Source organism: Hyperolius riggenbachi, chromosome 4, assembly GCF_040937935.1.
Source record: "Hyperolius riggenbachi isolate aHypRig1 chromosome 4, aHypRig1.pri, whole genome shotgun sequence".
Taxonomy (NCBI): domain Eukaryota; kingdom Metazoa; phylum Chordata; class Amphibia; order Anura; family Hyperoliidae; genus Hyperolius; species Hyperolius riggenbachi.
The window spans coordinates 464,550,421-464,565,052 of NC_090649.1; the positions used below are offsets into that span (position 1 = coordinate 464,550,421).

General features: G+C 45.6%; 1 protein-coding gene across 1 annotated transcript in view; it reads right to left on the minus strand.

Annotated features, from left to right (window-relative positions):
- NVL (nuclear VCP like) overlaps positions 1 to 14,632 on the minus strand; it is a 116,189-nt gene that overhangs the window by 12,377 nt on the left and 89,180 nt on the right. The window contains exons 19-20 of the mRNA XM_068232849.1: positions 13,500 to 13,606; positions 7,778 to 7,854 (exon numbers count right to left, since the gene is read on the minus strand). Of these exons, the coding sequence (XP_068088950.1) occupies positions 7,778 to 7,854; positions 13,500 to 13,606 (184 nt within the window). The remainder of the gene's footprint in view (positions 1 to 7,777; positions 7,855 to 13,499; positions 13,607 to 14,632) is intronic.

Genomic DNA, 14,632 nt, shown 5'->3' on the forward strand with positions numbered 1-14,632 from the left:
AAGCCGTAGAGAGAGAGCGGTTCCCATAGTAACGGCGATACACATCGCCGCTACAGGAAGCTGCACTCTCTCCTGCTTCCTGCCTCATTATCACAGTAGCCGCTGCGGGGCGCGTCGCTGTGAATTAGTTACGAGCAGGAAAGGGGAATAGAGGAAGCGGCGCCGGCTAAGGTAATAGCAGCGGCGGCCGTGGGGACATTACTTACCCATGCTGGGGCGCTATACTGGGCACTACCTACCTATACTGGGCACTATACTAGCTATACTGAGGCAATACCTACCCATACTTACTAGCTATACTGGGAACTATACTAGCTATACTGGGCACTATACTAGCTATACTGGGCACTATACTAGCTATACTGAGGCACTACCTACCCATACTGGGCACTATACTAGCTATACTGGGACACACTAGGATCACGCAGCCAGCATTTCCGACCCCGGCTTATATGAGGGTCAATAATTTTTTCCTGGTTTTTCATGTAAAAGTTGGGGGGGGGGGGGGTGTCGGCTTGCTTGCGAGTATATAGGGTATTTTGCCAAATATATAAATGGGAACATGACGGCAACACCTACTTTGCCCTTTGTTTCATTCTTCTCTGCTCAATCTGCCTGTTATCAGCGCTGATAAGAATCCCTGACTGAGCATTCAGTCTGGCTTTGCCCCAGTATGTTATAGCTGAGTCAGTCTTCTGTGATGTCTTTTCAAGCCCAAGCCTGCCCCCTCCTGCCCCCGCTTTCCTGCTAGGTATCCTCTTACAATCCCACTACCGAATGATGTACTGGTAAAAATCGTATGTCACACTTTGCCAAAATAGGCTTAACCTTAATGTACATGAGGATAAAAGAGAGGGACGCTTATTCAAAATCTCTCCTTGCTGGATCAGAGTTATTTATTGGACATACTCTGCTCACAGGGATTTAGTACAAATAATTTGCATGATTAACTGTGTACTAAATAACGTGAGTAGCAGATTGGTAATGTGTTCCAGGTGGCTATATATTACTGCAAGATCCTTGCTGATCCCCCCCATATATTGTAATGGGGTGTAGCTATGTCGCAGTCAACCTGGACATAATTTATTCTTCCAATCGTGCAATTTGTAGGTACACAGAGAACACAGTGTCTACTTTGTTAATGTGGCTGGCTGGTAATGTCTTGTTGGGCAACCAGCCTAGCATGTCGCAACAACCAAGCAGATTAACACCATAGGGGATACTATAAACACCTTCACAGAAGGTAGCTGGGTGGGAATGAAATCACCATTAGGGTGTAAGTGAGGTACAGAGTGCAAATAAGAAATTACTCGAGGCGTCGTCAGGAGTTTGTGCATCACGAAGTCCTGACGACGCCTTGAGTAATGAGGTGAAAATTGTTGAGTGGCACCGACTTATTTGCACTCTGTACCTCACTTTATACACCCTAATAGTGATTTCATTCCCAACAAGACATTACCAGCCAGCCACATTAACAAAGTAGACACTGTGTTCTCTGTGTACCTAAAAATTGCACCATTGTAAGAATAAATTATGTCCAGGTTGACTAAGGGCATATAATCTGCGAGATAGCTACACCCCATTACAATATATTGAGGGGGGGGGGGGGACCCTTGCAGTAATATATAGCCACCTGGAACACATTACCAATCTGCTACTCACGTTATTTAGTACACAGTTAATCATGCAAATTGTTTGTAGTAAATCCCTGTGAGCAGAGTATGTCCAATAAATAACTGATCCAGCAAGGAGAGATTTTGAATAAACGTCCCTCTATTTTATCTTCATGTATCCTCTTAGCATGATAGCAGAGCCAGGAGGGGGCGGACTTGGGCTTGAAAAGACATCACAGAAGACCGACTCCGCTATAATCATGCCGGGCAAAGCTAGACAGTGCTCAGTCTGGGATTCTTATCAGACCTGATAACAGGCAGATTGAGCAGAGAAGAATCAAAACAAAGAGCAGCGTAGGTGTTTACGGTCATGTTCCCATTGACATATGGTAAAATACATGAGGGTGCTTCGTCTCTGGTTCTGTCCGCCGCTGGCTCTATCCGTATACATGGGCACCATGTGGTTGCCGGTGTAAGGTGGACGAGTGTGACATCACACATTTACACACCAGCAACCAAGTGGGGTATGTGTATGTGGACAGAGCATGGAGCCAGCGGACACCGACACGTAAAGTATACTGTAGAAGGCACATTTTACATTAGGGGGGACAGCACTGAGGGCCCCAAGGCAGCGTCACAAGGCCGATACCCAAAAGATTTCATGCTGAAAAGCTCTCTCTACAATCAGATTGTATCAGAGAGGGATCTGTTAATTGGTCGATCTGCCCATACATTGATGTATGGGCACCTTAAAGGACAACTGAAGTGAGAGGGTTATGTAGGCTACCATATTGATTTTCTTTTAAGCAATACCAGTTGCCTATGAATATATAAAGTCAGCGCAGGTCTATAGTAATACAGCTTTCATCATTTTTTGGTATACAGGATCTTCGAACAAAAGGGTAAAGAAGCAAGGCTTACCAGATTCCAACCACCCACATTATAAGGTTGTAAACGAGTTTGATAGGTGGTCCGCAGAACTTTCAAATGGTGTTGTCTCACCAGCGATGTTGCACACTACAGATTCCTCCGGAATATAGTAGATATCCTGAGATCGCAGAGACTCACCAAAGGGGAGTCCAGTAGGATAGTGACATGAAAGAGATGTACGGCACATCTAAGTGTAAACCGTCTTTATTACATAACAAGTAAAACAATTAAAAACAAGGATAAAGGAAAACTCACATACGGGGCCCGTGCACTGGGAACCCCGAAAAAGTAGCGCGCATAAAATGGTCAATAGAAGACCTCAAATAAAATGGTGCCGCCTGTCGCCTTCCCTTCCCTGGGAAGGAGACAGGCGGCACCATTTTATTTGAGGTCTTCTATTGACCATTTTATGCGCGCTACTTTTTCGGGGTTCCCAGTGCACGGGCCCCGTATGTGAGTTTTCCTTTATCCTTGTTTTTAATTGTTTTACTTGTTATGTAATAAAGACGGTTTACACTTAGATGTGCCGTACATCTCTTTCATGTCACTATCCTACTGGACTCCCCTTTGGTGAGTCTCTGCGATCTCAGGATATCTACTATATTCCGGAGGAATCTGTAGTGTGCAACATCGCTGGTGAAACGACACCATTTGAAAGTTCTGCGGACCACCTATCAAACTCGTTTACAACCTTATAATGTGGGTTGTTGGAATCTGGTAAGCCTTGCTTCTTTACCCTTTTGTTCGAAGATCCTGTATACCAAAAAATGATTAAAGCTGTATTACTATAGACCTGCGCTGACTTTATATATTCATTGCTTGTGTGGACTTTTGGACATTGTCCTTCTCGGCTGCGGTCGCCTTCTGCCTTGGCGCTGACACTTGTTTTTTATTTTAATACCAGTTGCCTGGCTGTCCTGCTGATGCTCTGTCTCTAAAACTTTTAGCCTCAGCCCCCGAACAAGCATGCGGCAGATCAGGTGTTTCTGACATTGTCAGATCTGACAAGATTAGCTACATGCTTGTTTTCTGGTGTGATTCAGCCACTACTGCAGCCAAATAGATCAGCAGGGCTGCCAGGCAACTGGTATTGATTAAAAGGAAATAAATATGGCAGCCTCCTTATGCCTCTCACTCCAGTTGTCCTTTGATGAGCTCCACTCCGGAAATAAGACATTGTAATAATGATATTACTACTGCAAGACCTGACCTCTAAGCAAGCACAGCCTACTGCGGCTTAGGAGTGCTCTAGCCAAAAGTCTTTACTTCCAAGTGCCTATATCTAAACCTCAGCAGGTATCGGGTAGAGGTGTCAACCAAAGCTATAAACGAACGAAAAAGAGACGGCACACAATTGGCAGCAAAAACTGTTGCTGTGTATTATGGAGCAAAGCACTGCATAGTGCTTTGCTCCATAATACACATTAACAGTTTTTGCAGCCAATTGTGTGCCGCCTCTTCTATGCGTCCTAAACGTCTTGCACACGGCCTATGGGAGGTGTTGCAAGACTCTCTACCACACTTCCTCCTTCCGGCTTGAAAAGGGAAGTGCGCAGTATTGAGTCTTGCAACGCGTCCCATAGGCCGTGTGCAAGACGTTTAGGTCGCATAGAAGACGAAGGAATTCTGGGTAAGTAACCCCCCCATCTCCCAGTCGCACAGCTGAGGCAATTAAGCCTCATTTGAATCACGAATTCGAATAAGTAACTACTCGTGAGCCCATCACTAGTGCTAATGCTCCGCCTCTAAAGCCCAATCTACACGATACGATTCTTTGTGCAATTCGATTACGATTCTATTTACGATTCGATTAAATCCGACATGTCCAATCGGGATTCTATTCAATTCGATTTGCCATTGCAAAACAATAGCAAATCGAATTGAATAATATCGAATCCTGATCGGACATGTCGGATTTAATCGGATCGAAAATAGAATAGTTATTGAATCGCACAAAGAATCGTATCGTGTAGATGGGGCTTAATACCTGGAACATGCCAAGCAATTTGCCTTCAGATTTTAGGTCAAATCAATCTCCGACAAGTCAATTTTTCTGATCGATTTTCCAATCACTTCTGTATAAAATCGACCAGAAGAACAATCAGAAATCAGACAGGACCAGTCGGAAATTATTGATTCAATCGAAAATCTGAGAGCAAATTGCATGGAGTGTACCAGGCAGAATACTAGAAGTCGCTGGCCCAGAATGAGCTGCAGATCGGATGCTGTGACTCCACTGGCTGCATGCTTGTTGCAGGTGTGACTCCAACACAACTAAAGCCAAAAGCTCAGCGTGACAGCCAGGCAACTGGCATGTTCTATAAAGGAATGAAGATGGAAGCCTCCGTATTCCTCATGTCAGGTTCCCTGAACTCAAAACTTCCTCTCTGCGCTAAAAAATAAGCAACGGCATAATAACCATTAAAGAAAAACATTTCTTTGTTACAGCTAATACAAATCCTGCAATAAATCTGCAGGGTGTCTACTTGCTGCTTTCATGGAAGCAGACATAGGGTTAACATCCTATGTTTACAAATTAGCTGCTCTGCTGAGGCAGCTAGCTGAAACAGCTGAGAGATCAAATTACATTTGTGATTAGTCACAGATGAGGTAGAATTAAACAGGCTAAACTCATTAAATACATACAGGGTGCATTTCTCTGTGTTTCCCTTCTGCCTTGCGCTAGAGTTCATGTTTAAGCCTTTGTGAGCGCCATAGACAGGGATGTCGGGGAAGAAGGTGGGAACACACACGGGTTATGTTAATAAAACAACCACACCACAGGATACCAGGTAGCCCTGGTTCATGGAGATAATGCACAGAACAGGGCGGGAAGTGGTATATATAATCGGTAAAGAGCACTCTAGAGAGGAGGGGCAGAGGGATAACTCCACCTATGTCTGTACCTACAGTTATTCTTTATATACAAGTGCACTAACACTTTAAATTGCCAAGCCTCTTCCAGCTGGCCGGTGACGTTCTCTATGTTGTGACCATTGTGAGATATTACATGTGACATGAGGAATATCCTGCTGATATGAATATGGCAGTAATGTTGTCAGGCTGGTTATACTAACCTAACCCATCTCTGGCTGTAACGAGAAGCACGGAACCAATTAACACCAAAAGCATTTCAGCGCGTACGTGTGCTTCATCAGACTGCTCATGTCCCCCGCTGCATGACCTAAATATGTCATATCCAAGGGAACACCTGATAAAGTGACACTGAAGCGGGAAAAAACCTCATGATATAATGAATTGGTTGTGTAGTATGGATAATTAATAGAACATTAGTAGCAAAGAAAATTGTGTCATATTTTTTATTTTCAGGTATATATAGCTTATTTCTTATAACGCTGCATCATTCTCTAATAATTGCAATTTCCACAATACACTCAGTATTTTCGATGATTTCACATAGCAGGCTAGTAACCCTTTGAACTTTTCTCTGGGAAAAAAAAACATAAACCAAGAAGAAACAATGAGAGACAGTTGAGATAAGAGCTTCAAAAGACTGTGCTGTCCACGACTTTATAAAGTTGCAGAGTTTACAGAAGCTCTTTTACATAGATAACAACTGAAGTTTCTTAACTCTTCCTGTACTGGAAACAATATGATACTCATAACTCTACTGCTAATGTTTTATTTCTTAGCTGTACTACACATACAAATCATATCATGAGTTTATTTTCACTTCAGATTCCCTTTAAAGTAAATCAGAAATCACAACATATAAAGAATCCATACTTACCCGGAACTTCCTCCAGCCCCATAAGCACATGCGAGTTCCATGCTATCCTCCCGCGCCGTCAGCCCCAGTAATTGCTTCAGTCGCATCAGTCTGGGTCCCCTCTGCTGCGCAACATAGCTCCGTGCATGGAACAGAGGGGAGGAAGATATTACATGACAGAGCCTGTGCCTGCGCTGTAAGAACCCACAGACATCATTGTCCGGGTCACAGAGCGACTTTCTTTAGGAGTCGTCCTTTCAATGCAATAGAGAGCGGGCATACCGGGGCGGCTAGAGATTACCAGAGGGGCCGGTGAGTCTATACCAGGCATGGGCAAACTTGGCCCTCCAGCTGCTAAGGAACTACAAGTCCCACAATGCATTTGCCTTTATGAGTCAAGACTGTGGCTGTAAGACTCCTGCAAATGCATTGTGGGACTTGTAGTTCCTTAACAGCTGGAGGGACAAGTTTGCTCATGCCTGGTCTAAACTGATCCCTAAATAGACGTGGGTATGCTTAAAGTGTACCAAACTACGGATATTAAAGTTTTTTTTTTCACTTACCCGGGCCTTCCTCCAGCCCCATAAGCACGGATGCGTCCCTCGCCGTCCTCCTGAGTGCCTCCGTTAAGCCGCAATCTACTCCGGTATTCGGCTCAGTAATGTCAGCAGGAGGCCTTCTGCGCATGCATGGACCTTCTGCGCAAGCGCACAAAACCCCGGCTGACATCACTCAGTCAGACTGGGCCCCACTGAGCCAAATACCAAGGGCTGATTGCGGCTAAACGGCGAGGGACGCATCCGTGCTTATGGGGCTGGAGGAAGCCCCAGGTAAAAATCTTTAACATCTGTTGTCTCTAGGTCACTTTAAAAGCCTACCCAGCGCCACTGCTCAGGGTCCCCTAACATTTTTATAAAAATTTATCAGAGAAATTCACCACTCCTGATCGACTTATAGTGAATAAAAATTGGAAATCTGATTGGATTTCTTGCTCGAATAAGAAAAAAAAAGTTTTTTTTTTTCTTCCTCTTCTTTGGGAAATTCAATAGTTTTTATGGAATTGCCATAAAATTGGATCATTTTATTGTATCGTGTGTGTGTGGCCACCCTAAGGGACCGTTCACATCTAAAAATAGCAAAACGTTTTGCGGGAGTGGTTTTCCCGCGATAACGCGGAAAAATCACTGGGCACTGCGGCGGTTTTGGAGCGATGGCGATTAGCGTGCTATGCATGCTGATCGCGTATCGCCGGCAAACCGCTGCATTTAACACGTTTGCGGTAAACGCTAACTGCAAACACGGCAGTGAGAACACTGCCATGTGTTACATGCTGTAGCGGTTTTTGCTGTTTGCCTTGAGCGGTAATCGAGCGATTCCCACTCAAGTGAGAACGGGCCCTAACAGTGCATTGTTCTGTATGGTATAGACACACTTCGATCACAACCCCGCAAAGACCTCCATTACTTACTTCTGATAAAAGTATAACCAGTCAGTTACGACTTACGTGAAGCAGTCGCAGCGTCCATCGGAGGCGATCCCTTCCAGGTCCACATCTGATGCCAGTGGCGGCCGACTCCCATCCTACAGAATCACAAAAACATTGCAGATCTCATCACAGCTCCATCTCAAGGTTAGCAGAATTTCAAGATGCTGAATGCTATTAAAGCGGACCTGAACTCAGAACTTCCTCTCTTCTCTAAAAGATAAGCAACAGCATAACATTCTTTAAAGAACAACATTTCTTTGTTACAGCGGATACAAATCCTGCAATAAATCTGCAGTGTGTCTACTTCCTGCTTTCATGGAAGCAGACAAAGGGTTAACATCCTGTGTTTACAAATTACTGTAGCTGTTCTGCCGAGGCTGCTGATATTCCTGCGTGGACACAAACGAGAGATCAAATTACACTTGTGATTAGTCACCGATGAGGAAGAATTAGACAGGCTACACTCTCTAAGGCCTTGGTCACATTGCGTTTGGCTCGCGTGTCCATCCACGATGGGCTTTGAGACTTTAGTTTTGTTTTTTGTGCTTAGCGGTTTTGTAAGCGTTTTTTCCGCGAAGGCAATCTCTGCACAAAGCAATTTTGTAAGCGTTTTGAGTTTCTCCTATACTTTCCACTGAGGCGGAATCGCCTCAAAAATGGTACACTTGCCGCCTTACTGAACGGACAGCGCATGACCTGTGCTGATATGAACATAGACATAGACATTCATTGTCCACGCGGTCGTGGAGCGATTTAAAAAAAATCACCCGCGTGTAAAAATAAACCCCGAAAATGTCTGCAGTGTGAACAAGCCCTAAATCAGAGGTCCCCAAGCATTTTGGGCCGAGGGCCAGGTCAACATACTTCAGACTGCTGGGGGGCTGGAGTATACATAAAATGATGTAGAAGTCTTTAAGGGCCAGACAGTGAAGCATACCCAGGTGACAACCTGCAGTCTGATTGGACAGCAGTGTCACCTGATGTGGAATTTGATTAGAAACAAGCGAATTACTTCTTTCTGGATTCCATGTGGATGGGTGTTGCCAGCTCTGCTATTCTATATGCTGACCACCAATATTTAAAGATGTAGCTGACCGCATCTATAAGTAATACCTTTCGTGTGTGTGGGGCCGGTAAAAAAGACTCAGGGGGCAACATTTGGCCCGCAGGCCTTAGTTTGAGGACCACTGGTATAAAATACATACAGGGTGCATGTATGTTTTCCTTCAGTCCTGTGCAGGATTACAGGTGCACTTTAAAACACAGATACATGTCTGAGATGAAATAATTACATGCAGCTTCTCATTTCTGGTCAATGCTGAGATCCATCAAACAGCTTTTTCTATGCAGATCCTACCTCGGATAAACCTGGTCACTAAAGGGTAGGTTTGGTCAAGGAGATGCAAATTATTCTGGATTACATGCAAATATCATGCAAATTGTATGCAGTTTGGAATTTGGCCAATCAAATTCACTTCCTACTGAGTTTGACTGAGCCCTACAATTTGCATGCAAGCCAGAATTAGTTGCATCTCACTGGCCGCTTGTACAGAGTGTAGGTATAGCAAGATCCATTTTTTATTTTCAATATCATGAAACAATTCAAATACTGTAGGTAGGGGATTGTGAGCTCCTCTGAGGACAGCCAGTGACATGACTATGTACTCTGTAAAGTGCTGCAGAAGATGTCAGTGCTATATAAATACATAATGATAACATGGTAGGACATTACACTAGGACTGTAGTGGAATTAGATTGTGAGCTCCTCTGAGGACAGTCAGTGAGAGGCTTTGCTGGCTTGACAAAGGGAGGGTGTCCTCCCGAAACGTTGCTACTTTGATGCATTAGCGTCTTCGCTGTACCCTGCCTTTCTCTTTGAATAAAAGAGCTTAATACATTACTTCTGAGGATTCTGGGTCATCTTCTAGATCTCCAGTTTACTGCAATCGCCAGAAAGCAGGGGATTTGGACCTGCAAACACATCAACTTCTTTGGTGGGTGCAACCTGCATCGTGGCTGTTCTCTTTATTATGCATTTATACAGCACTAACATCTTCTACAGCACTTTACATATACATATTAGACATTGGACTATGGTGGGGATTTGATTGAGAGCTCCTCTGAAAACATGCAGTGATGTGACTATGTACGTGAACATAATCGGTAGGGATGCTCTCACGAGTAAATTTAAGTGCCTAAGCACTTGAATATGTGATTTAATAATAACTTTTTTCGTATAGCGCTTTTCTCCTGTCGGACTCAAAGCGCTTGCGAGGCAGCCACTAGAGCGCACTCAGTAGGCAGTAGCAGTGTTAGGGAGTCTTGCCCAAAGAGCTCCTTACTGAATAGCTGGCTTACTGAACAGGCAGAGCCAAGATTCGAACCCAGGTCTCCTGTGTAGAGGCAGAGCCCTTAACCAGTACACCATCCAGCCACTGCATTTAAATGAGCATTAATTACGGCAGGTGTGCGGCGGGGACATAAGGGGTTATTTACCCATAAATTTGCATCCTCCCTGCGCTCCAAATAGCTTGCACACGTCCCATCGAATGCGTTGCAAGCCTCACCAGCCCTCACTTCCAAGATATACAAGTGGTAAAGTGCATGACAGGATATGACAGTCACTGGAAACATCGGTAAGATGTGTCATACCATAATAATTTGATTGATGCTCGGGTGTGGAAGGGAGGCAGCAGGTGTGGGTGCCAAGAGGTGCACAGCCTAACGACCGTTTCGTATGGCAAACGCCAAACTTCTTCTGAGGCTCGAGTGTGCAACACGGTCGTTAGGCCAGGCACCTCTTGGCACCCACACCTGCTGCCTCCCTTCCACACCCGAGCATCAAATTATTATGGTATGACACATCTTACCGATGTTTGCTGTGACTGTCATATCCTGTCATGCACTTTACCACTTGTATATTTTGCACATGCTGCTAACTATTAAACCATAGTGCCAGACCATTCTCCATCTGTTGTGCTTTCAAGGACTTTTTTACTGCTTGGGTTTTGAGCACATGGTTTATTGGGTGTTCCTGTTCTGTAAGTGCCAGCCAACAGCAGTTCTGCCCGATTGCCCGCTAGCTCTCCCACAATCCAGCCCTCACTTCCTCCAAGGCAGAAGTGAGGGCTGGCAAGGCTTGCAACGCATCCAATAGGACGCGTGCAAGCTATTTGGAGTGCAGGGAGGATGCGGATTTATGAGTAAATAACCCCTTATCTCCCCGCCGGTGTCACCAGAAGAAGGTGTGGCTAAGCACTGAAACGAGTTGACGATAAGACGGCTTGCCGAGAGGAGTAGGAGCCGGCGGTTGTCCCCAGTCCACTTGCCTTACATTGTGCACGGATCCTGGAAGCCCTGGCCAGGCTCAGGAAGTGGGAGTGACTCGCTGGCGGCCCTCTACATGTGCAATACTTGCACATTCATTGTAAGTGCAATTGTTTTATGTGTGATAACAGTGAATAAAGTTAATGCACCATAGGTGCGCACCCTTGTCCTCTTGTATTCATTGACGTATGCCAGAGCTAAAATCTATGAACTATTGACCCTTTTTATCTCTTTCCTGCTCTCAGAAGCCATTTTCTGATAGGAAAGTGTTTTATAGTTGGAATTTCTTATCAGTGAGGGTCACACTGTAGTCACTTCCTGTCTGAGTCAGGACTGAGTCAGCTAATTACATACCTGATTAACTCTTTCAGGCAGAAAAAGAAAAAAGGAACACAGCATAGTTATTTGTGTGCTAGGCACTGTACATACACATATCTATCTCATGTCACATCGGGTATCCTTCAAGTCAGCTTATATGTACAAATATGTGAACTATGCTAATCTGATCTAAGTACAACACTTAATGCACACCTGAACTGGGTATGGAGGCTGACATTTACTGTATGCACATTGCCTGGCTGACCTGCTGATCCAGTGCCTCTATTTCATTTAGCCACAGACCCTGAACAAGCATGCAGCACATCAGGTGCTCTGACTGCTCTGAAGTGTGACAGGATTAGCTGCATGCTTGTTTCAGGTGTGTGATTCAGACACTACTGCAGCTGAAGAGATCAGCAGGACAGCCAGGCAACTGGCATTATTTAACCAGCTGCGGACCAGAGGCTTACACCCCCCTAGTGACCAGGCTATTTTTTACAATTCAGTGCACTGCAGCTTTAACTGATTGCTGCAAAGCCATACAACATAGCACACAAATTAATCGTGTCCCCTTTTCTGCCCACCAACAGAGATTTCTGTTGGCGGGCTCTGATCACTGCTACATGAAGTATTTTTTGTTTCCATTCATTTTGTTTTTTAATAAAATTTGTGTATTTTTTTATTTTATTTTTTTGGGGGGTGACATTTTATTTACAAAAGCACTTTTGCTCAGTCCAGCTGCAAAAATAGTGTGCAAATAAGTAGAGATGCTAGCTGGCATCTTTGTATAGATCCATTTCAGGGATTGCTTTTGTAAAGAATAAAGGTAATACTGAGATCACCCATGAGAAGATAGATTAGTCCAAATTCTATCCGATCCGTCAGCTTTTTACTACTTACTGTAAGTGACGGCAACATAAGAAAAATAATTATATGTAGCTAATTTTACTCTGGAGAAATGTACATTTACGGTATATGTATGTACAGGTAGTCCCCGGTTTATGAACGCTTGACTTACGAACGACCCACCGAGATGACGTCCCGCAGCCGGGGACTACCTCTTCTGCTGCCGTTCGAGTGCAAGTAGGCACAGCGGAAGCCATATCAGGGACATCTCACCTGTTCCATGCCGGTGTAATGTCCCACCGTGCTGCCCGGAAGCTGTGCGGCCGTCCTCTCTCTCCGTTCACTGTTTCCCCAGCAGCTTCTCATTGGTCGCATAATGACGCAATCAGGAGAAGCCCCCTAGTGGCGTCTCCTCCTGATGCGTCATTATGCGACGCATGAGAAGCCGCCAGGTGGACAGTAAACGGAGAGAGAGGACGGCCAAGCGGCCTCCGGGCAGCACGGTGGGACGTTACACCGGCATGGAACAGGTGAGACGTCCCTGATGTGGCTTCCAATGGGGGCAAAGGTGGCACATGGGAGACACAAGGAGGCACATGGGAGACACAAGGAGGCACATGGGAGACACAAGGAGGCACATGGGAGACACAAGGTGGCACATGGGAGACACAAGGTGGCACATGGGAGACACAAGGTGGCACATGGGAGACACAAGGTGGCACATGGGAGACACAAGGTGGCACATGGGAGACACAAGGTGGCACATGGGAGACACAAGGTGGCACATGGGAGACACAAGGAGGCACATGGGAGACACAAGGAGGCACATGGGAGACACAAGGTGGCACATGGGAGACACAAGGAGGCACATGGGAGACACAAGGAGGCACATGGGAGACACAAGGAGGCACATGGGAGACACAAGGTGGCACATGGGAGACACAAGGTGGCACATGGGAGACACAAGGTGGCACATGGGAGACACAAGGTGGCACATGGGAGACACAAGGTGGCACATGGGAGACACAAGGTGGCACATGGGAGACACAAGGTGGCACATGGGAGACACAAGGTGGCACATGGGAGACACAAGGTGGCACATGGGAGACACAAGGTGGCACATGGGAGACACAAGGTGGCACATGGGAGACACAAGGTGGCACATGGGAGACACAAGGTGGCACATGGGAGACACAAGGTGGCACATGGGAGACACAAGGAGGCATATTGTTGCTAGGAGGAGATTTACTTTGGTGATGGTCTTCAGGATTGCCAGGCGGTCCACAGGAGGAGGAAGCCCCACGTAAAGAGTTTTGTCCAGGCGTCCGGGCCGCAGAATGGCTGGGTCAATGATATCTGTAGTGGTCACATGAAGGAAAAAAAAAAAAAAAGAAAAAAAGACACCTGTGAGATATCAACCCCCGACTACTAATCGCTGTAAAGCTCAATCATCGCTAGCCCCGCTGCATTCTGGGTTATACAGGATCCAAATAGTATAAGCAAAGAAATGACAAGAATAAGGCAAGGAGTACCGTCCTGGTGGTATAACCCAAGTAATAGTTACTATAACACATTTATACGCAACAGACTCCATCACTAGTAGCAAACAGTAATATGATCACAAATTCACAGCCCGTTAGCCAGAGTTTGTTCACAACCTGTAGTGACAAAAAGTGCCCCTAGGGGGTACTTTCCTCGAGAGGTGGAAGCCTCTGGATACTAAAGGGGCGGCTTTCCCCATCCTCTCCATTAGAGGGGATCCAGCAACGGGCACTAACAGCTTCCCGCCCAGGCTCTGGCAGAAATAGCCGAGGCCGATCGGGTCTGCTGTACTGTGCAGGTGCAGATGACTCACGCCTGTGCAGTATTTCTGCCACAGCCCTAGCAGTTAGCCACTAGTGCGTCTGTGCGCAGCGGCAACAGAATGTTTTCGTTTTTTGTCTGGGGTCCCAGCATAGGATCGGGCTGGCCAAGGGGGACAAGGTAAAGCCTCAATAGGATTCAGAGGCTTCCCCCTCCAGAGGTAAGAACCCCCAGGGGCACTTTTTCCCCCTTACAGGTGTTCTTTAATACCCATAACAGGACTCATCTCTACGTAGTCTCCATCCAGACATTTATCCCAGCACTTTGTGACGCACTGAATACCGTTATTGTAGAAGTCTGCATATTGCGCCTTAAACCACTCGGTGCAAGACAGGGACAATAAAGGTGTCCATACATCTACCCATATAGCGGCCCGATCGACCATTTGATAATTTTATCGAATTGGATAAAAATCTGTGCCACAACCAGCATGCACGAGCGATGATTCAACCGATTTCACAATGAAATCTCCCCAAAAATGTAAATCTGCCCCTTTGGTGACCGGGCATTCAAATCTCA